The following is a 25609-nucleotide window of genomic DNA, read 5'->3' as shown; positions in this document are numbered from 1 at the left end:
ATTATATTTTCCTAAAAAAATTATTTTATGAACGAAGAACATCAGCCCTACGCTTTTTAACATAAATTTTATATTATTAATAATTAAAAATTATAAGTAAAACTCTGTATATAATGAGTAAGATTTACAAAATTTTATAATTTTTAATAAATAATAAAAAGTGTGTTCAAAACAACGTGACATTTATCTTTATTATAATATTGTAACAACATAATCTCTTGATACAAGTTTATTTTATCTCCTCTTAAAGTATTTTTTTTTTATTTAAGGCGATTGAAATTATAAATTTGCATTGAATATGAATGATTTCTCTTATTTCAACACTAAGTTTTTATAAATAAAAAAACAATAATAGTAACAATATGTAAGAAAAAAATTATTTAATTGTGTTAAGAACTATAGAGGTCAAAGATTGGATCATCGGTCCAATCAATCTGACGGAAGAAAACGTATATAGACCGAGTCGACTTAGACTAACGTAAATTTTGAATAAACATTTCTAATTTTTTTAACTTGACATAACTCGACTTGATAAAGTCACGTTAAATTGGTTTATTTTGTGCTTTTATATTAATAAAGAATATCACACTTTTAAATAATTAATTTTTGACGTAATAGTAAATATGTTTTTATTTAATTTTTACAAAGACAAAGAAATCAAGATTAAAAAGATTTGGTAAACTTTAAATAATTAACTTGTCTTGTCCCATTATATATATTTGATGACTTCAATTCCATTAATAATTACTTATAAATTTTTTTTAGATTACATTTATTATCTAATTTTGGATCAAACCAATCTATATTGATTAAAATAATTCATAGAAAAAAATTGAGTTATTTGAATTTCAGACGATTGACAAGGCGAAGTGTTAATTTTTAGATACCAAATATTCACTGTAGTCATTATGGACGCATTTGTCTAATTGACATATCTTAAAAAATTAATATTGGACTATTAAATTTCTAGGAATTCATGTGAGAATTGGTAGTTGGAAGTCTATAAAAAAATCCATTTTATGATATTTATGAGAGATAAAAAAGAATACGTATACTTTATTTATCAATTAATTGTCGATGTATTATTGTATGACGTAGATTTGAAATTGAACCATAATTCTTCCAATATCAACGACTAACCATCTCGAAGACATGTATACGTCAAAATACTGAAATGTCGTTAGAGTTGTACTCCCAAAATTGATAGTGTTTGAAATCTAATAAGAAATATAAATACATTATGCGTTAGATCCTTCTCCATGGTGAAAGCTATTGTAACTAAAAAAATCGTGTACAAAACACAACAAGTACACAACTCTCCTTTTATAAACATGAACAAAACCTAACATGTTGTATGTTCCTTGGGGAGTCATTTTCCCAAACAACTTTTTCATTAAAAAGTGTAAAATATTTAATATTACGTCGAAAATCAATTCTTTCAAAAGTTTAGTTATCTATTAATTGCGGTGGCATGCGGTAACGATCCTTATGACCTTTTTGTAAGCTTATGCCGGAACGATGATCCACTCCACTACATTAGATTCGAAAGAGCAACCTAGAAAGTTGAAAAATGAGAATACCCGGGCTTAAATCTTACACGTCATCTCCACATCACATCCATGACTTAAACTTTTGTAATTATCATAGTACATGATACGAAAATCTCGATTTGAGAACAAAATTTCTAAAAAGAAAAAATAGTATTGAAAATCAAACCAACTAATTATAATATAACTAATATATAAGTGAAAGAAAATTCTAAACATACAAACTAATTTCTTAAAGTAGAGTTTGTCTTAAAAAAAACACACTTTTATAATAGTACTAAAATGAGATGTTAAATTTTTGGCATGAAAAAATATATTAGAAATCTCATACCAATAATAATACATTAAAATAATTTATAAGGAGAGAAAAACATCTTATCCACATAATATATATATATAGAGAGAGAAATGGAATATTATAGCACATGAGTCTAGGTTTTGAAATTTGACCATGTTGATGATGGGTGTCGATCAATCATCAATTGAAAACAAGGGACCCATAAGGCTTGATTTGGATCCTTGTGTTGAGTGAAACCATGATGCATGGGACGTTGTGGGGCTTATGTCCCCTTTTTTGCCCTTATGCACCGTCTACCATTCCATGTTTGCTTTATGACAAATTGCTTTCACGCTTTTCATAGTGCTTGAAAAAGCCTGGGATTGCAACCATACCCTAACATTAACATAGGACCATGTGTCACATGACACCTTTCGCCCCCAAGAAAAATATGTTTAGCACACATGTTTCGCTTTTCCACAACGTGTTTGGCTAAATATTCATAAATTCAACTTTACGTTATTTCTATAAAAATGAATTATATTCAATCAAATGTTTAACAACATAAAATAAAAAGGTACATATATGTTTCTACAATTTAAACTAACCGAACATATAAATATATTTCACGTGAAATCAAATGGCAATCGTGATTTATAAATTTGTAAAAGTGAGTTTAGAAAAAAGTGCATAGCCTCGCCGTATCGTGTTTGGATATGTGCCTAAACACTTTCCAAAGCAATAAGTTGTATATCTACTTAGTATCTTATAGTCTCTATTCTGCATTTTCTGCTTTCGGTGGTTTTGTTTGGTTTGGAAGATGTTACGAAGGAAATGGAATGGGCAATGGCATGTGAACTTTGTTTTGATCATTGGTGTGGGGAGAGTGGTGTTCGGTGGACCACGTGGTTAGGCAACATATCTGAATCCTCAGTGAAGTATAAGATGGCTGTACTAGGCCACTAGTCCACCGTCACCTTTTTATATCGATTATATTTGACATTTTACATCAATTTCTACCGATTCATATTGAAAAGAGATCATTCAATATGGTTTGTTGTACAACTATGAAGAATGGTTCGTTTAAATGATTATTTTTTACAATCTCAAACATGTAAACAAATCCTAGCTAGATAGATAGTTTATCGGTAATGACAAAAAAAAACGAAAAATGAAAGATAAATAAGATTTGGAGAACGAAAAAGAAAATAAAAAATAAAATCAACAATGACAAAAATGGCATTCATGGTGATAGTGAGGACAAGATTTGGAGAACAAAAGGATGAGAATCGAAAGCAAATTAAGCAAGGAAAGCTTGTCTAAATGAAGAACCAAAAAATGAGGTACGAAATTGAAAATGACGCAAAAAGAAAAATAATGGTCATGGATGTCACTAGAGAATAGAGATTAATTGTAGACAATGACGAGTTGAAAAATCTTGTTGGAGATGCTTGAAGTGTCATTTAAGAGAAAGTTTGCAATAGGATTTGGAAAAGAAGAAATGAGAGCACACAAGAGTCGAATGAGATTTTAAGAAGTTTATAGAATTATTTTACATTGATGATAAATTAAACCTATGTAAAATATATCTCCTTTTACATTGATTAAACCTAGAGCTTAGTAGATATTGATTGTTGCAATTTCCTCATAAAAAAAAATAACTTCGTAGGTTAAGAAAAAAAACATGTTTATAAATTATTTTGATCTTGACTCGTCGTCAAAGAACTTTTTGTTATGCCGATACACACATATAATATGATTGAAAATTCAGGTATTACAAATAATTTTATAATATTTAATATTCTACCTATGGTACTATTTAAAAATTATGATTTTCACTAAAATAAATGTTTAAATTTAAGATCGTTAATAGAAATTTGATTCGGTGACAAAATCTAAATCAATCATTTTATGTAAATGTATCATGAACTTTGACTTTCGAGCATTTTGGAAACAACTTTTGAAGAATCTTATAATGACTGTTATGTACCAATCATATAAATTTTACCAATCCATATGTTTTCTTATAATTACATTTTTAACTGATACTGCAGTTGGTATTTATATAGTTTTCGAAATGTGAGTAAAAAGTTTTAACATAACAGTACAGTAGATAAAAGTCACATATAAAGTTAAGAAACTTCATATAATGATATTTTTGAAAGAAAAATATTCAGCCTCCGAAACTTAACGCCGAAATGAATAAAATAATATTTTAAATTATAAAATATTAAATTAAATAATTATTTTATAATAAATTTATTAAAATATATTAATATTTTAATTTTTCAAACCATGATTAGGATAAAATTTCGGAAACTATAGCGTAGCTCTTTTTGAAATGAAACCACTTTACAAGAGATAACAAATTTCTATCAAAGAATCTGAGGACAGAGCTGTAATCAATAACAATTCTTCCATCAGCTCAGCTGCAGTGTAGATAACCCAATAATTAATATGACAGACATCCATGCATTCAGATGTTACATTTCATACAGTCAGCTATTTGATGATGATCAAATTTGCCGCTATTAAAAAAAAAAAACACTTTTATCAACAATTTTCATTTATATAATTATGTATAAATATTATTCATTTACTTTTCCATATATTATCAAATACTTTTTAAACATAATATATGTTTCTAAATATCGTTAATAATATTTTTATATATTAATAATAACATTTCAAAATGTTTCGAAAGTAATATTTTTATAATACTTCAATAATATTGTAGATTTTATAAAATTATATTTAATATTAATATATATGGTGTTGTTACTTACATTTTATAACTCACAAGTTTTTAAAAATTGAGGACATTTCAAGTTAGTTACTGTCAAATATAGACTAAATATATATATTAAAGTTCATTTCTCTTAATTTTTATTGTGTAATTATATGTACTTTTTATATGTGGTATTATCTTACTCAATATGTAACTTTAATTTAAAAAAAATATAAAAATAATAAAATATACATTTTATGTGTCATTCTTTTTTATATGTGAAAATTTAATTTAAAAAATAATTCAAACAAATAATATTAAGATAAAAGAACGTTATTCTAATAACATTTTCTAAAATAAAATGTTATAATGACTTATTAACGTATGGTGGAGTTTATGGACAATTTATTTGTATTTAAATTATTTTATAAGTATTTATAAAAGTGCTTATACAAACTTATAAAATATCTTATGAGTAACACAAAATATTTTTGAATTAATTTTGATAAACTATTCAATATAGTTTATTATTTAACTTATGCCAAAATTTATTAAAAGATGCCTAAGTTTTTATTCTATCATTGACATAAATAGTTTTTTTTTTATTTTTTTTTTCACTAAAAATCAGTTATATATATTTTTTTTCATTACTCCCACCAAAGGTTTTCGTTTCTCTCTCTAGAGTTTTTTATTCCTCTTTATTTTTTCTCTTCTCCTCCGATTTTTTATTTATCATTTTTTTTCCCAAAATCCACATTTCCCTATTATAAAAAAACTAATTACTTTTTTTCCCTTAAAATAGAACATTTGGAATAAATTTGTTTTTAATATTTATAAATAATATTTTTAATCATGATTTTATAAAATTTATAGAATTAATTTTTAATTTTTAAAATTTATGGTTCTTAATTTTTAATCATGGTTATATGTATAAGTGATTTATAATATTTTTATTTTTTATAAACTAAAATTAGGTGAATCGTGACTAGTAAATTTCTTTTATTTTTAATTTTATTGTGGGGCATAATATAGCAATCCAATATATCACTATACTTTATAGCTCAACAATAAGTAGTGAAAAACATGAATCTAATTATCTAGGGTTAACATGCAATAGTTTCTAGATATCTATGCAACAATATATATATATATATATATATATATATATATATATATATATAGGAAATAATAACTTAAAATATAAAAAGAAATTTCTTAGTGGGATTACATCAAAATCTTTTACACAAACATACATACATACACACAACTATCCAATTGTGAACATAAAATCCTAAATTGTCCGTCAATAAATTACTATACATATGTTGGCTTAGAATAACACCAAAAAAAAATATTGTCATCTCTAGCATGACACACAAAGTCATGCTCGCCCTTCAGTCCAATCCTACACTGCTCCCATAATAATATAATCATCGTAGTCTAACAACAAAGAAAATGTAAGGGCAAACTCTTAATTAAGAAATAAAACATAGTATAGAAAAAATTAAGCTAATTATACAAACAACTTAATCAATACCACACAACATCAGTCAAAAGCCCAATTTAACAACACAAAACAACATATCAACATAACATCTCAACTTAATAATATGTCATCATCTCAACTTACAACTTACTAGCATACCATCTTAACAACTTTTCAACATATTAAATTAGTGTATAAGAACAATACGACTTAACAACATAATATATGAACAACATAATATTTACAACGCGACACAAATTAGCAACACACTACTATTAAAGTACAAAATAGCGACTAATATTAGCAACCAAAATACATCATTCATTAATTAACCTACGACCAATTTAGCAATTAATTTGCGATACAACCATTAAAGTCACTCAATGAATGATTTGGTGACCATTAAAGGTTGGTAGCAAGCTGATTAGTTGCTATATTTGTCATTATTTGATTGTGTTTCATGAGAACATAGTTTGTGACATAACTATTAACCAATCTACTATTGGAATTATAAAAAAGTTGTCACCAAATTGATTTCAATTGCTAATTGAGAACTTTTAATTCAAATAGAAACCATATAGTTTGTTGGCCAATCTTGTGCAATAAATTTTTGAAGGTTTTTTAATCTTGGACATTTTTTTTTAAACTAAAGTATGTGGATTTTTTAAAACTTTCTTATTTATTTCAATTCATATTTATAATATATATTTCTAAATTAAATTTAATAATTTTAAAATAAATTATCAAAAATAAATAATTTTGTGTCACAATATAAATTGGATTTTACTAAATATTAGTTTAATTTATATGTCAAAATCTATGGTAATTATTTATATGTATAACTTATTATAAATTAATTTTAATGATAGTTAGTCTATACTCAATAACTAATGACCTATATTAAATTTCAACAATCCAACTGTTAATTAAAGACTCTTAATGTGTGTGTGCGCGCTTATATATATATATATATATATATATATATATAGAGAGAGAGAGAGAGAGAGAGAGAGAGAGAGAGAGAGAGAGATTTCAAGGATTTAACCGTTGAATTAAACATTATTAATACATAGATCAAGTCTGCAAATTTTTAAGAAATTTGAATATTATTTTCAAGAGTAAATTGTATTTCACGTTTACTTTGGTTAAGTTCTGATTTTTCATGTTATCTCTACATTTCAGTACATCATATTGACCTAATTATATTTTATTTAGTTTCAATTATACACTATAAGTCTACATTGATAAGATATCATGAAAGTCACTTAGTATGTTCTAGTTCATTATTATAAAATGTGAAATCAATATTTTGTTACTTTTATATTTATTAACTAGTCTAAAATTATAATTTTAAAAAATATAAAAAAATATAATGGTTACACTTAGCAACCAAATAATTTTGTAGCCAATTTAAAATATTTTGTGACTGAATCAGTGATCAATTAAAAATATGACGAGGAAAAAATTAAAATTAATATGTGTTTTATTTAGTGACAGAATATGATAAAGTAACTCAGTGACTATTTTGCGATGAATTAGGGACCAAGTTTAAATGATTTTTTTTATAAAAAAATTGTTGGCAATTGAAATTACAAAACACAAATTTCAGTCGCAAAATTGGTCTCCTCAAGCTAGGTGATCGATATTGCAACAAACTGATAATTTTGGTTTAGTGACGTCACTATTCAGTTGCTAAATTGTAATGGAAACATTTTCGATTGCTATTAGCAACAACAACTAGGCTTTTGGTGAAGGATTTAGGCCAATCACTAATTCTATTGCCGAGCATAATATTAATTGAAATAGTCTAAATAGTGACAAATTTTGGTTAGTTGCTAAAACATGTATTTTTGTAGTGACACAACAAATAAACATCATAACAATCTTAACAACACAACAATTTATGTGTTGTCACACATTTTGACTAAGAGATCTCTTACGACACAAATAACGAATTTAAGTGACTTGATCCTATTGAACTAACTTAACAACGTGGTCTTTTTGACATGTTAGATCAACAATAAATTTAGATATCAATCCACAACAGAATATGATTTCTCCAATTTTGCCACTTAAACTAGAAAAGTCCAATATCTCTATTAGGAATAAAACAATTTGGTGTGGGTCTACCACGACATTAGTAAGCATCAATTAAGTCTATATGAAATTAACTTGCTGACTAAATTTCATATACTGCGCATCGATCTTTTTAGTAATTAGTTAATGCTTTTACCTTTTGACTTCACACCTTACTCAATTAGTTGCTTCTAAACTAGTATGACTCGACTTAAATCCCATATGGTATCAACTAATGACCTAGAGAAGACTCAACAGTCCACTACAAGTGACAACAATACTCAAAAAGGGTTTTTCAAAATATTGGCTCTTAGAGCACAACAACACATATCCATACAATAGGATATCTCAACATTTTAAAAAAAACACCTCTCCTTTAGTCTTAAGTTCACAACACATCTCAACACAATATGTCTCATGCATATCATAACACAATTCAACACAATGTGCCTTATGCACCACAACACATCCCATCATAACATGCCTCATGCACATCACAACACAACTCAACATAACACGCCTCATGTAACGACCCGCCATGGTCTCTACACTTAGTGGAATCGCACTACTACTAGTGAACTAAGGAAAATATTAAATTGGATAACTCATACTTACAGGTATAGATAAGAATAAAAATAACCAAATTCTTTAAATACAAAATAAAATGCCATATATGTACAGTCATCCCAAAAATAATATTTCCTAGTGCCGGTCAAACAGACAAAAATCGCTACCCAAAATGGTAACCCTAACACGAGGATCAAACTCCCCGTCTCGCAGCGGTCACCTCGACTCCAAGCTAGCCCTGATCTGCTCCCATACCAAGTATGATCATCGCAGTTCCACCACATGGAAACATAAGGGTAAGCTAGAATTCATAAAATGAATCATAATAATCTATACTACACAATCGTATTCATAGAGTCACACCATACACTCTATCCAATACTACTCATGCATAAAATATAATCCACCAGTCATGAAGTCAAACACCACACTTCATCATATTAATAATCATGCAATAAATGCATCTCATGACAGATATCAATGCATATCAATCATCTAATGCGTCGTCACGCATACACCTAGGAGATCTCCACAACAATAGAGCTGTATAAGTGACATTCCATCCTACCGAAACCACCCCAACCGTTTTCACGCCCAATGCGCCCGCTCGGTCACAGCTAAACAGGATATATAATCCTCCCTCGGGTTTACTCGGATGATGTCACTTACACAATTGGAAGTCCAGATCCACCGTCAGGTATAGCACAGCTGGGTACGGGCTTACCACGACCTTGGCATGCATTAACCAAGTCAATTGTGGAGTTCGCCCACCGACTATCCGCAAGGATCCACGCACCTTCCCGAGTACTTGGTTAAGGGAATAACCCTCGACCTCATACCCCGCTCCAACACTAGCTAAGGACTTAGAGGAGACTCACCCAACCCAGTGGCCTATCTGAGCACCACTCTCCCAAATCCAGTGGCCTCCCAGAGCACCACTCTCATATATCAGTGGCCTATCCAAGCACCACTCTCAAGAGACTCTATGTGAGCTCTTCCAGTTCGAAAATATTTTTCCTCTCCTCAAGTCCTAGGCTAGACTCATGCCATAGGCATCACATGCAATCATGCATCATACATCATAATGGTCTGCCCACCATCATGATCAACAATCATACACATGTCATAAGACATCACATGCAATAATGCATCATACATCATAATGGTCTGCCCACCATCATGATCAACAATCATACTCATATGAACATATACGCATGTCATATCATATTCAAACATTCATACGTATCATCACAAAGCATACATATGAATCACACCTCACCATACATCATATATCATATATACATGATCTAAAACTTTAACTTTAAACATGCATAAGCATCAATTCATTCATAAACTTATTCACGCTCGGCGTAGCCTGAGCTCGCCCAGCCTAATCCCAGCCTGAGAGTCCCAAGACTCATCCACGCCTAGCACATTCAACCTGCGCCCGGCCTAAATTCCAATAACAGAGTTCACAAACTCTCATCCACACCAACAAATCCAGCCACATGCAAACACAAAATACAATGCATAGACTTCATACAACTTAAATAAACCTAGAATCAACATGCACCCATCTGATGCATCAAATTCACCAGAACCCCCATTTTTTTCCAAGACTTTGAACAATTAGCGAATTCTCCGATCCAGCCATGGATCCTCAACTTCCATGCATCAATTAAGTTTCTAAACTCACATGCAACTTAAATAACAAACATTCTAGCTTCCCTTACCTGAAGATTGGCTCAGATAGCCAAAGACTGAACAAAAGTAGAATTTTCCCTCGAGGCTCAACTCGGAACTTCAGTCTTCCCAAAACAAGCTTTCTGATCTGAATTTCAAGAAAAGTCAGAAGGAGTTAGTGATCTAGAGGAGAAAAGGAGTCAAACAGAGAAATTTGGGAGAGAAAGGAGCTCACTGACCCAGAGACCTTCTCTCTAAAACTTCTCTCTAAAAACTCCGAAACTCCTGAAGGCCCCCAACCCCCTATTTATAGACTTTCGGATTGGCCCAGAACGGCCCGTACCGAGTTCGGAACGGCCCGTTCCGAACTCCCAAATCATGCACAAAATTAACGCCCAGAACGGCCAGTTCTGAAATCAGAACGGCCCGTTCCGGGACTCATCCGGAACGGCCCGTTCTCCCTCCAGAACGTCCCGTTCTCCCTCCAGAACGGCCCGTTCTCCCTCCAGAACGTCCCGTTCTCCCTCCAGAACGGCCCGTTCTCCTTCCCAGAACGGCTCGTTCTCAACCACAATATGTAGTTAAATTCAGTAGCTTGGAACGGCCCGTTCCAATTTGGGAACGGCCCGTTCTGGGCTACTGAATCAGCCTCTTTTTTTTTTTTTTTTTTTTTTTTAACAATGTTACACCTCATGCACATCATAATGCAATATTACACAATAACATACTTTTCATCCTCAACAAAACACACAACAACATACATCTCATATTCATTCAACATATTTGTGCTCAGTGTCCATGCCTAGCACCACTCATTCCACTTTTGGAGTTAATGAGATAAAGAGCTTTTAACTTACTCAAGCTCAAGACTAATCCTCTTGTGCCTGACAAAAATGAGACAGAGAGTCTCTATATAATCCATGCCTAACGCCACTCATTCTATGCCAAGTGCTAGTGAGATAGAGATTCTCTAACTTACTCACGCTCAATGCCATTTATCTCACATCTAACATTAACAAGGTAGAGAGCCTTTGGCCCACTCACGCATGATGCTAATCATCTTGTGCTCAACAAAAAGGAGGTAGAGAGCTACTCACTCATGCCTGACACCATGAAGTTGTGCATCGTGCGAAAGCAATTTCTCTTGGTAGAGTCATAATTTCAAGAACAAGACACCACAAATCCATCTTCAATCCAACATGCACCTATCAATTCAACATATAATCATCTTGTAAAACTCAAAAATCAAACAAAAAAACCAACATACATTCATCATGTGACATAGATCAAAAGAGATCTTCATCTTCACTATCAACACTTAACATGCACACAAGTTCAATTTCAACATGATTTAACTCAAATTACCACAAAAGGGTAAGACAACCATGGAATCTTCATCCACAACTTGGATATAAAGAAAATTACAAGCTTCCCATACCTTGAATATCCAGGAAAAAAGGAAGAAGAAGAATGCAACTTCCAATCACTACTAGAAAGATTGTATTCTAAGTCGGTTATTATTCAACTTCTACATCGGTTCTAAAACCGACTTAGATGAAGGCGACGTAGATGAATGAACATATCTACGTCAATTACGCAAAAATTGACTTAGATGTATGTGTTCATCTAAGTCAGTTTTATGAAAATCATCTTAGATGTACACACGTGAATGACAACCTAGAATGCTCAACCACCTCTTTCACACATGAAAACGATTTTTCCCAAATATCTTCACAAAGCTCTTCAAATTTTTCACGCGTTATTGTGCTCCTATAAAAAAAATGAGCCATGAATATATAAACCCTAATGCTCAATCTATCTCCAAACGAGCCATAAGTGAAGTAACTTTTCGTTCCCTCACAATTGCAAAGGGAAACACCTTTGGCGTCACTCGTTTCTTCGACCATGTTATGTTCGAAACACCTCTGGTCACCGTCGCTTTAGTGAGAGGTTGCGCGCAAGAGGTTGAGAGTTCTCACTAGGCTGTCGTTGAGAGGTTGCTGAGAGAGACGACGAGGTTGAGACGTTGAGAGCAATTGAGAGAGAAATGAGAGAGACAATGAGGTTGAGATGTTGAGAGCAACTAAGAGAGAACTGAGAGAGACGACGAGGTTGTGGGTGGGAGACTGAAGAGCGCGCATGAAATGAGAGAAAATGTGGGCGTGATACTTTTGGGTCTCCATCTAAGTCAGTTTTACACAAAAACTACCGTAGATCAGTTATCATCTAAGTCAGTTTTACAATAAACCGTCGTAGATCACTTATCATCTAAGTCGGTTTTATAATAAATCATCGTAGATCACTTATCATCTAAGTCAGTTTTACAATAAACTGTCGTAGATCACTTATCATCTAAGTCGATTTTACAATAAATCGTCATAAATATGTGCGTCTAAGCTATTCTACTATGGTTATTGTCTAAATCATAGTAGATTAGGTTCCTTTTATTTACAAAAATGTTACCGTGTCTTATTCTACATCTTTTTTTAGTAAACCGTCTTAGATTGAACGACTTAGATTATTCAAATTGTAGTAGTGAATTTGTCATCGCATGACAACCTCGACTCCTAATTCTCAACTTTGAAACTTCGAATATCAACTAAACTCTTACAATTTCAATGTGCACACAACTAAAGGGTAAGACAATAATGAAGTCTTCATCCACAACTCAGATATAAAGAAAATTACAAGCTTCCATTACTTCAAATCTCCAAGAAAAGAGGAAGAAGAAGAATGAACAACGAAGAACGCAACTCCCAAGTTCTTGTCACACGACAACCTTGACTTTCGATTCTTAGCTTCAAAGCTTAACTCAACTCCTACAATCTAAGCTCTAGGGAAGGATTAGAGTGGTTTCGTGAAGTCAGAAGGAAAAGCAATCACCTTTAGCTCCAGAGCCTATATTTCTAAAACTTCTCTCTAAAATTCTTAAAAATTGAATTTCATGTCTTGAGAAAACTTATATATATATACATTCTCATAAAATTGATCAACTTTGATCTTAATACAAAACAACTCTGAAACAACTAAACTCAAAAGAGTTCCTTAATCCTTATAGTTTCAAAACATTAAAACAACATATCATGCAAATAAATCATTTACTCAAAGAAATTAAATTAAATTCACAGTGTTGCACACGATGTAATTTTTTAGAATTATTCAGTTATTTTTTTTATTTTTATTTGACTTAAATATATTTTTAATCCCTATAAAATTAGGGAGTTTTAATGTTGATTCTTGTAACTTCTTTCTTTGTTGTTTCATCATTCTAAAATTTGTATACATTATTTTTAATCATCAGGAAATAAATAAATTTTGGTTTGATCCTTGTAAACTATTTTTCTTTGATTTTCATCCTTCTAAAATTTATAGTCACTATTTTTTGTTCCTAACAATTATTTTAAGGTATAGATAAATAATAATCATTTTAAAAATTTATACAAATTTTTAGAGGTATTAAACACTAACATGAATTTACTAATAATAATTGTATATAATATTTAGGATGTTCTTTTAATCTTTTAATAAATATATGGATTAAAAATAATAGTTTCAATTTTAGAAGGTGAAAAAAAGAAGAATTATGAAGACTAAAATCAAAATTTGGTAATTTTGTAAGGACTAAAGATATTTTTAATTTTTTATTTTATTTTCATCTAAAATTTAATTTATATTTTAATTTTTAAATTAAAATAACATCTTATAAATATTTAAATAATGATAAATTTAACTGTTAATTAATATTTTTATCCAAATATAACAACTTATAAAATTTTAAGTACTTATAATATGTTTTTTTATATAAAAATTTATTAAATGAGATGTATATTTTAAATCTATAATATCATTTAAATAAAATCAATGTTGCATAAAAGTAAAAGCAGTAAAGCGGCCACTTTTTAGACACTGCAACACTGTTAAAAGATCATTACGAACAATTTTTATTTTTATTTTTCTGTTGGTGTTGACTGTTGAAGCATGTTTTATTTTCGTGCAGTGATTACCCTGAACTCCTGAACTACATATATTACTCACGGAAAAACTAACAGGTAAAGAAATTGTGTAACACTTGAGACATAAACTCCTTCATGACTTGTGTAATCAATCAAAATATGCATCAGCTAGTAATGATTTCCATGGGGAACACTGCATGAAGAATTAAAAAACAGTGCACAGTATCAATTAACATATATATTAGATGAAACTAACATTGATTTTGGGATATTAAGGACGTTTGATTACACATGTTGAAATCATTTAAGAATTTATAGTGATGTCACTATCAACGAACCAAGCATCTCATAATTTGGAAATTAGTGCCACTCACGTAATTATTAGTCCACACACAATCACAGTTGTCAACATGCGATCTAGCTACATAGCACTTGATAATGGGCCACTTGAGTAATGAGAGTGGACTGAGATTTGAGTTGAGGCTGAAAGTTCAATATGGATCAAAAACTAAAAACATGTTAGGAATACTCTTTTAAACACTTTCTTATGTTATATCAGTTTTAGCTATAACTAGTAAATAAAACTTAAATAGCTAACCAGAAAAGATAGCAGTTTGTAAAGATTCTTCAAGTCAATAAATAGATAAAAAAAATCTCTTTCTAATACTGTATCATTTTTATTATTATGTATTGACTTAAAATATTTATGATTTCTTAAGAATTATATGTTTAATTAATTTTTAAATATGTACAATATCCCTGTGTTGCAAGTATTTATTTGAACATAAATTAAAAATGACAACTTAAATTAAAGTATATTACGAAAGGAAGTTTTTATTAATTTATACTAGTAGTTTTCTTATAAATAATTAATTGTGAGAAATATCTTTAAGATAACAATTGCGAATCAACTATTTTTAATGATATTAAATGATTAAAAAAATAAAATATAATAAATATATAGTATAGTTCATTGAAAGAATTTATTAAATATTTTATGAAAACTGTAAAATTTTTTTTTATAAAGATAAGAAAGATTACAAAGATGGTTGTAACGAGGATTAAATCTATGTTTTCATATTTCTAATTACCTCAATTCTTTCCTACCTAATCACTAGACTAATCCTAATGGTTTGAAAACTACAATTTTAATATAGTTTGCTTATTTTTTTCATTTTGTAACTTCTTTTGTGATGTAACTTTTGCTAATATAACATATATAATTAAAATTCCATGCGTAATGAAATATAGATTATGCAATATAATTGGTAATATACCTCTTTTCAAATTGTCTCAAACTCAAAAATATCACTTCTTAGTTTCGGACCATATAATAGGCATACTTATTAATTTGCAACTTAAGAGATTAAAATTGGACATTTCACAATGATTTGCACCTTAGAAGAGTCATCAAAGAAGCATTTCCCTTCATCTTTTCTTCAAACTTCACGATTTTATAATGATGACTAAGGCCCAATAATTAAGATCTAAATGTAACGTTAATGATTAATAGAATCCTTATATGACTAGTTACAGTGTAATAATATTAACGATTGACAACGAGTCAATAATATCACAATATAACATTAATATTTAATTAAATACATGTTTAACATTAATGATTGATCAAGGTTCAATAAGATCAATATGTAATGATTAACCAATGTTTGATTAGGTTTCGGTGTGAATTAACTTTCATAAAACCTTAGATAATAATATACCTTTCATTTTATTTTTTGTTGTTATGATATTTATTTATTTTTGCAAATAATATAAGAATGCAAATAACATGTCTCTTGTTTATTTATCCAAATGCCAAAAAAAAAAAAATCAACAATTTGTACCAAAAAAATAATGCCACCACTTGCTAGAAAGAGATACTTCCTTACTAATTTATTATTATTTTTACATGAGAAAACAGGAAGAACTAAGGTAAAATTTATTTTTTTTATCACCACCAATCTAACTCCTTAGGTTACATGTATCAAAAATAATTTTCCAACTTCATGTTACCCACAGAATTGGCCCTAAATGCAGAAGTCACAAGATAAAATGTCCAGAATTGTTAATAATGAAAGATGTTACTGTACCCTGAAAGATGAAAGAATTTTGATACTTTCTCTTATGCATATCAATGAAATAAATACATGTTAATTAACGAAGTCACATCAATTTTTAAATAAAATTTTTTATTTAAATTTTTTATATTATTTATATTTAACTCCTTATCTAATATTTTTAAAATAAAAAATAATTATTGGATTTGTTGTTTGTTAAGGATACAATTTTTTGATTGAATTTGTTGAAAGTGCAATTTTTTGATTAGATTTGTTGAGAGTGAGATTTTTGATCAAAGGTGCACTCAATTTTCCAATAAAAGGGTGTTGGATGTTAAAATTTTACAATTCTTCACGCGGAAGAAGTTTGGAGTGCGTGAAAGGAGATTAGAGGGTGCGGTTTTAAGATCAAATGATGTTATATGTTGAAACCTTACACTTCTTTACACAGAAGGAGATCGATACACAAAAACTCTTATCAAATTCTTCTGTGAATTCCACATATACTAAGTTTAGATTTACATGATTGACTCTGTATTTATGTATTTTGGCGTTGATTTCCATCGAAATCCGTCAGCTTAAGATTAATTAAAAGAGCCTTATTTTCTTGCATTGTGTAACGCCCAATTTATATAATAATAATTATATATTTTTTATATAATATTTACGCAACTATATCATTAATAATATTTTTTTAAAGATAAAAGATAAAGATAAAGAATATTTTGTGAATTTATTACATAACATATCGTTCTAAAATATTTATAATAATGTATTATTTTACACAATATTTCTTTCTTCCACTTCTATTACAATATTTACATTGATAGTAAAAAAAAATTACAATTGAAATAATATTGTTAACAATTAAAATTATAACAAATCCATCAAATAGTCTCCATATCCCAATTTCTTTCAAGTAGAACGGCGGTAATAACAACTGCAAAATAATCTGAAATCCCAAGCAAATCCATCTATTTTATAATATATTTAATTTTAAAAAAAACAAAGAAAAGAGAAGAGTAAGAACAATATCTAATAAATACAATAATTCAAAAGAATATAAAGAATTATTTATAATCAATATTAAACATATATATATATATATAATATATATACAGATCATATATTAGATTTTCATGATATAATAAAATTTGAATTATACTTGTAGTGACTAGTCAAGATAAATGAGCATCATCATAATATCAACCAATAAAAGGATATTTCACCTTAACCAACAATAAGATATTTCACCTTCATTTCTTACTCATTTAAATCCCCAAGGTCAAACCTCCAGCTACAAATAATTCAAACTTTATCTTCTATGGTCATAGAACAATATTTATCTTCATAAATACGTGAAGAAATAACAAGACGAGTCCAAGATATCATCACAACTATATCATAGTTGATTATAAATATATTTACATAAAAAGAATATATTAAGGGTACCAATGATATAAATAAAAATGATAATCATTATAAAATAATTAAACAATATAAAATATGAACACCTTAATAATTAATATGGATAAAAATAATCATAAGTTAAGCAAATAAAAGCGGTTAGGGACACCTCACTAGATAAATACACATAAAAAATAACATGAATAAATAAACATAATAGTATATAAAATTTTAAAGAGATAAGGTTCTCCTCCCCCTTACCTGGATAAGCAAGAGCTAAAACTTGAGCAGAACCTCCCCCTCTAGATTCCTTCTTTCTTTCCCTCTCTCTCTTTCTCTCTCTCTCTCTAAGATTTTACTATTTCACTCAATTATATAATTTTCACCCCTGATGCCCTTATTTATAGGCATTCTGACGCACCTGGAACGGCCCGTACTGAATTCGGAACGGCTCGTTCCGATACCTTTAAATGTAGGCAAATTTTTCAACTAGAACGACCCGTTCTAAAATCGGAACGGCCCGTTTTCAAAAGGCAGAACGGCCTGTTCTAAAATTAGAACGGCCCATTCTGGGTTTCTTTTTAACACACATTGACCATAAGCAGAACGACCCGTTTCTAACTTCACTTTCTAGCCATTTTTAGGATTCTGGAACGGCCCGTTTCCCATTTAGAACGGCCCGTTCTAGAAAAACCCACACAGACCTTTTTGCAAATTTGGAACGGCCCGTTCTACTTTTGAAACGTCCGTTCCGGGACAACAAACACAAGCCTTTTCAGAAATTTGGAACGGCCCGTTCCACTTTTGGAACGGCCCGTTCTGAGCCCAGAATATTATTTTATTATTTTTAATTATAAAATCCCTTTAATAATTCCATAAATATTTAAAATACATAATAATCATTCATTAAAATCTCTAAAATATTCTATATAAAAAGAATCCTTTTTTTTTATTAATTAATAACTATATAAAAAAATAATTTTCATAAATATAAAGTATAAAATTTGGGATGTTACACATTGCTTCTAAATTGGAATGATTAATAATTTTTAATATTGAAATGTAAAATGGTGATATGACTAAAAATGATGACATGTATAAAATAAATTTACCTGACTATATCAAAAGCGTTAAAACTGTTGGATCCAGTAGAAATTCTCATATTTTTACTTGGATAAAGAGGAAAAGCTAAGATAAATAATTTTATTTTCATCACCACAAATCTAACTCCTTAGGATTACATGCATGTATCAAAAATAATTTTACAACTTCCACAGAAAAACTTGGCCCCCAAATTCCCACTACATAAATGCCGAGAATTGCCAATAATTAACATAAATTAATTTCAACAATTAATCGACTTGCATTTTACAGACCATTTCATGTAATTTTCATCTTTGTACATATAGAAAACATGTACAAAAATACATGCTCCATCTAATTCACAATTGATGGGGAGAAAAAAAAAAACTAACTCACGATTTCAACTGGTTGGTAACCTCTCTGAATGGACTCTTTCACTGCATCCAACACCACTTGAGTCTTTCTACTCAAAATTGGCCAAATTTTCTCAGGCTTCGTTTCACACCCCTTAACCTTAATAACCAAATCAGCAAACTCCTTAACCATGCAAACATCTTGAGAAAACTCCGTTTCCACAACATGTTCATTTGGCTTAGGGCACCACATTCCTGGCTCAATCTTCCCATAATCCAACTCTGAGGACTCCAAAAAGGTTCCATACCCTAAACTTTCTTCAAACGGAAGAACAAAATCATTGAGGCGAATAGACCCTTTTGTGCCCAAAAATGTTGCATCAAAGGTGACATAGGATAAGAAAGAACAGTGAAAGGTTGCAGATTTTCCATCTTCCCAGTGCATGGAAGAGCCACAAGAGATTATTACACCTTCTTCGTTGAGAATGGCACCTGGGAATGCAAGCACTGATTTTGGAAGTTCATAATCCACTGCCCATAAGATTGCTCTGATGCAATACCAACCAGTGTCACCTAGGGCACCGAGACCATCTAAATCTGGCTTCACCCGAATGCTGTTTTTCAGAAATTCAGGACCAGGGTTGTATGTGAGGGAAGTGTGTATCTGATGAACAACACATGCAAAAGATAAATTCAGTAAGGAATCTTTAAAATCATAATAAGAACATGAAGTTACATGAAATTTTACATTAACATATAAAAAGATTAATCATATTTTTAAAGATAAAGAAAAATTGTAATAAATAATTAATAGATTTAATAATCATTATTTGACAATAAATAAAAAATCATCATGACTTTTAAGATAATTATTATAAATATTAAAATACTCATTATGTATAATAATTTATGATTGAATCATTTTATAAAACTATTTTACATGTTTATGCATAATATTTTTTCTCATGATTAATACATAAGATTCATACATTAACTTTTATTTACTTCAAGAATATGCTTTTAAGTTTAAAATTGACAGCCTTGTAAAATACAGGAAATTTTATTAATATTGTAAAAAAATTTAATAAGTTATCAAATAAATAATTTTATAATTTTAGATCTCTGACACTCTGAAAAGTAAATGGACATAACCAAAAATGAAGTCTTGGCCTTTTTGCAAGTTCCAATGAGTTGCAAATGAATGGTTTAATGAAGAGTTGGCAAACATTTGTTGGGCCATGTTCGGTTCAATTCTGACCCACTAGAGTGTTCAAACGTTATGGGCTAAAAAAAGTGTTGAACGATTAGAAGGCTCATGATATATACACCTTTTTTTTTTTTTTTTTTTTATAAGTACACTTTTTATATATATATATATATATATTTTTTAAAATTTATAAAATATTGTAGTTTTTTTTAAAATTTCCTAATTTTACACCTCCAACTTTCAATTTGCTACTTTCTTCTTTTTTTTCACACTTTTTTTTTTTAAATTTTCACATGCTATCAAAATATGTATGATGAAAGAAAGGTAAGGGGGTGTATGTAAAAATTGAAAAAAGGAGGGAAAATGTGTGAAAAAAAAGTACTAAATTAAATATTGTAGATGTAAAATTAAAAATTAAAAACAAAAGAATTAAAAAAATTAAGAATATCTTAAAAATTTAATTATTTTTTTTTAAAAAAAAGGAGGTGTACTTATAGAAAAAAGGAAGTGTATATATCATGAACCAGATTAGAATGTAGAAAAGAAAAAGAGAGAACACCCAATTACATCCATAAAAAAATATGACTTAATTTACTTAATGAAGAAAAAAGCCATTAAATAGTCGTCTAAAATTATAAATGTGAAACATTTTAATTCTTCATCCATTTTTAAAGGAAATAATTATACATTTCAAAATAATTATATCTTTATATTTTTAAAGACTATATTTATTGCCTTTTTCCCTATGATAATCAAATTGGGTCAAATGAATTTTTTTAAAAGGATGAAAGTAAATGTTTGTTAAAAAAATTTAAAGGGTTAACCCGCCGTTGTTTTCACCCAGTAGAAGTCTCACTGCTCTAGATTCTGTTCCTATTCCCTAGTTGCGGGGGGACTACACTATGTGAGGTTAATTAGTTTTTATAAATTGAACTAAGAGGTTCTACTGTATTAGATGGTGAGACTCAAATTTCAAAACATTAAACAGATTACTATTTATACTATTTGAGTATATATAGACAATAAGATTTATAATATACTACATATTGTTTCGAATTATGCGCAATAAAGAATAACAAAAAATTAAATTTAAATTAAAAAAATAAAAAAGTTATATTAAATGCATGTATAGACATATTAGATAAGAAAGGACAAGGATTAAATGTATTAATTAGAAAAACGAGGAAAATAAAAAAAGATAGAGCAGTACCTATAATAATTAATTAATGGCTATCTAGCCTCCTGGTTATTTAGACATGTGAGGAGAAGGCGACATATAAAAGTTCCAACAAGAAAAGTAGAGATATATGAAGGAAAATTATAGAAGTCTTGATTAATTTGTGGATATAATAATTAACAATAAAATATTATGACATCGTTGATCCTCGTAATTGACCTAATCTAATGGGATAAGACTTGAATTGGGGCAGTGTTGCTTAGTGAGCATATATAAGTATTACAAAAGTATTATTAGGAAAATATACTTAGATGCATGTGTTTTTATTTATTTATTATATATGTGTATATTAAGAGTGTTCTCTAAATTAACAATTAGAAATTAATCTCGAGGAGTTGACATTATAAAAAATTGTATGATAATTTTGTATGTAAGCATATATCAACGATAGAGTAAAATCTACATAATGAACTACTTTGTTTTTTACAACAACATGATGGAACTACTTAAAAAATTAAATAAATGATATATTAAATGAGTTTCGACATTTAAATGTGTGTTTAGTTAACTTATTTTAAACAAATAAATAAATAATTAATTACCTTTATTAGTATTTTTATGAGAAAAATTAATTATAAAAATAAGTAATTATTTTCTAATTCAATTATAATTAAGCTGGTTAGATGAATATATAAAGTTTAGTTCGATTAATTGAATATGTGTGTGAGTGTTATATACATTCTCTTATACTTATGCTTGATTATTATAGATTAAAAAGAAATTAGCAAGTGATGACTGACCAATAAGAGCAAAATCATGACGTTATCTTAAGAATAGCAATCCAGATAGATAAACCAAATGAATCACACACGTCATTATACTAACATAAATATTATCAGATAATTTCTTGATCCATATATAGATCGACAAGAAAGCATATTATTTAATCTTTTGGATCTTCCATAATCATGTTCATGTAAAAATCTAATGCTAATACACGTGACAACATTTTCATATTAATACATCGACAATATAGAAATCACCGATGATATTTTCACCCATACAAAACCACCTTTTTCTTATTAGTTATAACCATTATATTTTGAACCAAACTTGGTTACCAAGAAAAAGCCACATTAGTCAAATTATATTTAATCAAAATATGAAAGTGTTATCACGTGTACAATTCGAAATTAATAAATTGTCGGCATTCTTATCGATCTACTAAACCTCAATACCACTGTGTCTAGTAAAGTACTGGCAAACTTTTGACACCAAAAGACAATTTAAATCGTGTTCAGTTTAGTAATTCATAAACAATAAGAATATAAATAAATATACGAGGACCTATATTTACTAGATTTATCTTTTCATTCGCTTCGAGCATCACACTAAAGCTTGGCGTGGTGGGTGTAGACGTATAGTTGTGTTTCTCATATAAATCTTGCTAGACAAAAGACAAACATATACGTGTGAATGCAAATATAAATAATGAAAAAATTGTAAAAGAAGAAGCAAGAAAGTTTTGAGTTTTAAGAAAAAGATAAGGAAAGTGGATGAATAAAATAAAATTTTATCGTTTTCATTTTGAAAAAGAGAGAGAGAGAGAGATAATGGAAATTATAAATTTGTCAAAATATCTAGTGATCCTAAAAAAAACCAACGATGGTTGTTTAATGGTAAAAATATATTCTTTTTTCTCAAAAGAAACAAATTGATTTTATGATAAATTATTCAAAATAGTTTCTGATTTTAATAATATTTTAGATTATTTTTAGCTTCTAGTTATTTTGAAAAGCTTAAGTAAATACAAGAAAAATTAAAAAGAGACTTATAGTTTGATAGTTTAAATGTTAGCAGCATGATGACATTTTGCTGTAAGTTTTGATAAATATTTAAACTAATCAATTATGAAGTATATATATATGTAGTCACTTGGGTGATCGATATCGAACCAGAGTGTGTCATTTTGACAGAGTTTAATAGTTTTAGTTTTTTTTCTGCATAAAGCACAAATGTTCTCTAATTGATTTAGGTCTTTTCAAATCATTTAATATGTTTTGCAGCCTATCAATTTTAAAAAAATATATTTTGCATTTTAAAGACTGAAATTACATATAAAATAACTAGACATATGATATAAAATTTTAGAAATTGAAAGAACTACTGTACTCTTTCTTTTGAACTATTTGTTTCCTTTTCACGTTATAACGCAACACCTTTTTATTAGATTTTACAAGTATTTTCTTAAGCAATTTTGTTTGAAATATTAAACAAAAATATTTCTTCTAACAGAAATGCAAATCTTGATTCAATATGCTGTAAGGGACTGATTCCTTCAACTATAGTTATTTCCTATTATTCTTGTAATAACCTTTCTGTTTTAGACCTATTAATGATAACAATTTTTTTTTTCTTTGTCTACCTAAATCTTTTTCTTCCCCTTGAAATAAGCCATCTTATTCTTCCAAGAAAAGGAAAGGAATGAAGCCGTGTAGCCCATTTTGGCTATTATTCTCATTTTAATAATAATATATGTGCGGGATCTGGATCTCTTGTCCACTAAATATTTTAGATCAATTAATAGAAATTATTCTATTTCAATAAATAATCTTGAATTTTTATTATCATCATTTATCATGAGCTAAACGATCATCATTAAAAGATAATAAAATGATCATATTCATCATTAATTTATCATCATCGATAAGTAATCTTAAGTTAAAGTTTTAATATAAATATGATATTGTGTTGTATCATTATTAATCATAAAATTAGTTTTATAAAATTATGATTCTCCTTTATTTATTTATGAACTTTTCATAATTTATTTAAAACAACTTAAAATAACACTTATTATGAAACAAATGAAGTATTACTTTTCATCTAATTTGATCACTTCACAACTCCTATAATGACCTCTAAATACGAGTAATTAATTCTTTCAAAATCATAACGAAAAAGAAAAATATAATATACTTTCTTTACTAAATGTATGTTTGAAAATTGTTCAATATCGTTGAAGAAACTTTTTTTGCTTTCCAATATATAAAAAAGAAAGTGAAAGTGCTTTTCAGTTATGTTCAACCTAGCTACAAAACAAACACATCCTAAATGTACATAAATACTCTTGCATCATTCATGAGTGTATGTATAACTAGGGCACGTATTCAATTCAAATTATATTCGTACGTAGCAAGAAAAACTAACAGAATGAACCATACCACGATCTATCCAACATGTATATGAATTGATTAATTAATAATATGCACATACCCATTTGAGTTGACCAAAACGCTGAGCATCAGACAAAGCCTCCTTCATTTTAGCCGTTCGAGGGTGGTGCACCCACATGGTGCCATCCATGAACTGCACCCCATGAGCCTCGCACGCCTCAAGAATCCGGTCCAGCTCCGCCGCGTTCATCGCCGCCGGCTTCTCCAGCAGCACGTGCTTCCGCCTCTCCGCCGCCCTCACCGCCCACGTCACGTGCAAAGCCGTCGGAAGAGGGACGTACACGGCGTCCACCTCCTCGTCATCCAACACGGCCTCGTAGCTCCCGTAAACCCTAACCGCCGTGGGCAGGCCTTGCTCGGCCGCAAACGCCGCCGCCTTCTCGACGGACCGGCTGCCTAGGGCATGGAGTGTGGCGTTTGGTGCTTTGCTTATGGCTTTGCATAGCTTGATGGAGATGTTGGCACATCCTAGGATGCCAAAACGGACTAACTTTTTTTCATCAGCCATTTTAATTTGTAATTTGTTGCCTTATAGGAATGAGATGATGGTAATTAGTGTCTTAATTGTAAGAGATGTGAGGACAAGTTAAGTATTAACAAGTATTTATCTAGGGAGACCAAAGGAAGAATGGTTGTGTATGCTTTTAAAATATGATTAATTTAGCATTATAATTGCAGGTGGTTGGATCCCTAGATTTATTATATGTAGCAAATTGACCTCACCTAAGAAATTATGGTACATTTTTTTTCTTCTTCTTTTGATAGACATCGC

At 29.3% G+C, this 25609-nt stretch overlaps 1 protein-coding gene and 1 long non-coding RNA gene across 2 annotated transcripts; both read right to left on the bottom strand.

Moving 5' to 3' along the window:
* Nucleotides 1–8703: 8703 nt before the first annotated feature.
* Nucleotides 8704–11465, bottom strand: LOC145953869 (uncharacterized). The gene is made up of 2 exons (XR_014431099.1): nucleotides 10415–11465; nucleotides 8704–8924 (listed from the first exon to the last, which is right to left on the bottom strand). It is a non-coding gene; the product is annotated as an uncharacterized LOC145953869 (long non-coding RNA).
* A 7499-nt stretch (nucleotides 11466–18964) lies between these two features.
* On the bottom strand, nucleotides 18965–25442 carry LOC109807121 (putative oxidoreductase At4g09670). The gene is made up of 2 exons (XM_020369646.3): nucleotides 24878–25442; nucleotides 18965–19881 (listed from the first exon to the last, which is right to left on the bottom strand). The coding sequence occupies exons 1-2, from the start codon at nucleotides 25343–25345 to the stop codon at nucleotides 19252–19254; spliced, it is 1098 nt and encodes a 365-aa protein (XP_020225235.1). The 5' UTR covers nucleotides 25346–25442; the 3' UTR covers nucleotides 18965–19251.
* Nucleotides 25443–25609: the final 167 nt, after the last annotated feature.

Source organism: Cajanus cajan, chromosome 1, assembly GCF_000230855.2.
Source record: "Cajanus cajan strain Asha chromosome 1, NIPB_CcT2T_4, whole genome shotgun sequence".
Taxonomy (NCBI): domain Eukaryota; kingdom Viridiplantae; phylum Streptophyta; class Magnoliopsida; order Fabales; family Fabaceae; genus Cajanus; species Cajanus cajan.
This window is presented reverse-complemented; position numbering and strand designations above follow the sequence as displayed.

Excerpts from the sequence above, each read along its gene's own strand:
- LOC109807121 (XM_020369646.3), bottom strand. The coding sequence starts at position 25,345 with ATGGCTGATGAAAAAAAGTTAGTCCGTTTTGGCATCCTAGGATGTGCC. Across the intron at positions 19,882-24,877 it reads GTTTTGGTCAACTCAAATGG|ATACACACTTCCCTCACATA; the intron begins GTATGTGCATAT and ends GTTGTTCATCAG.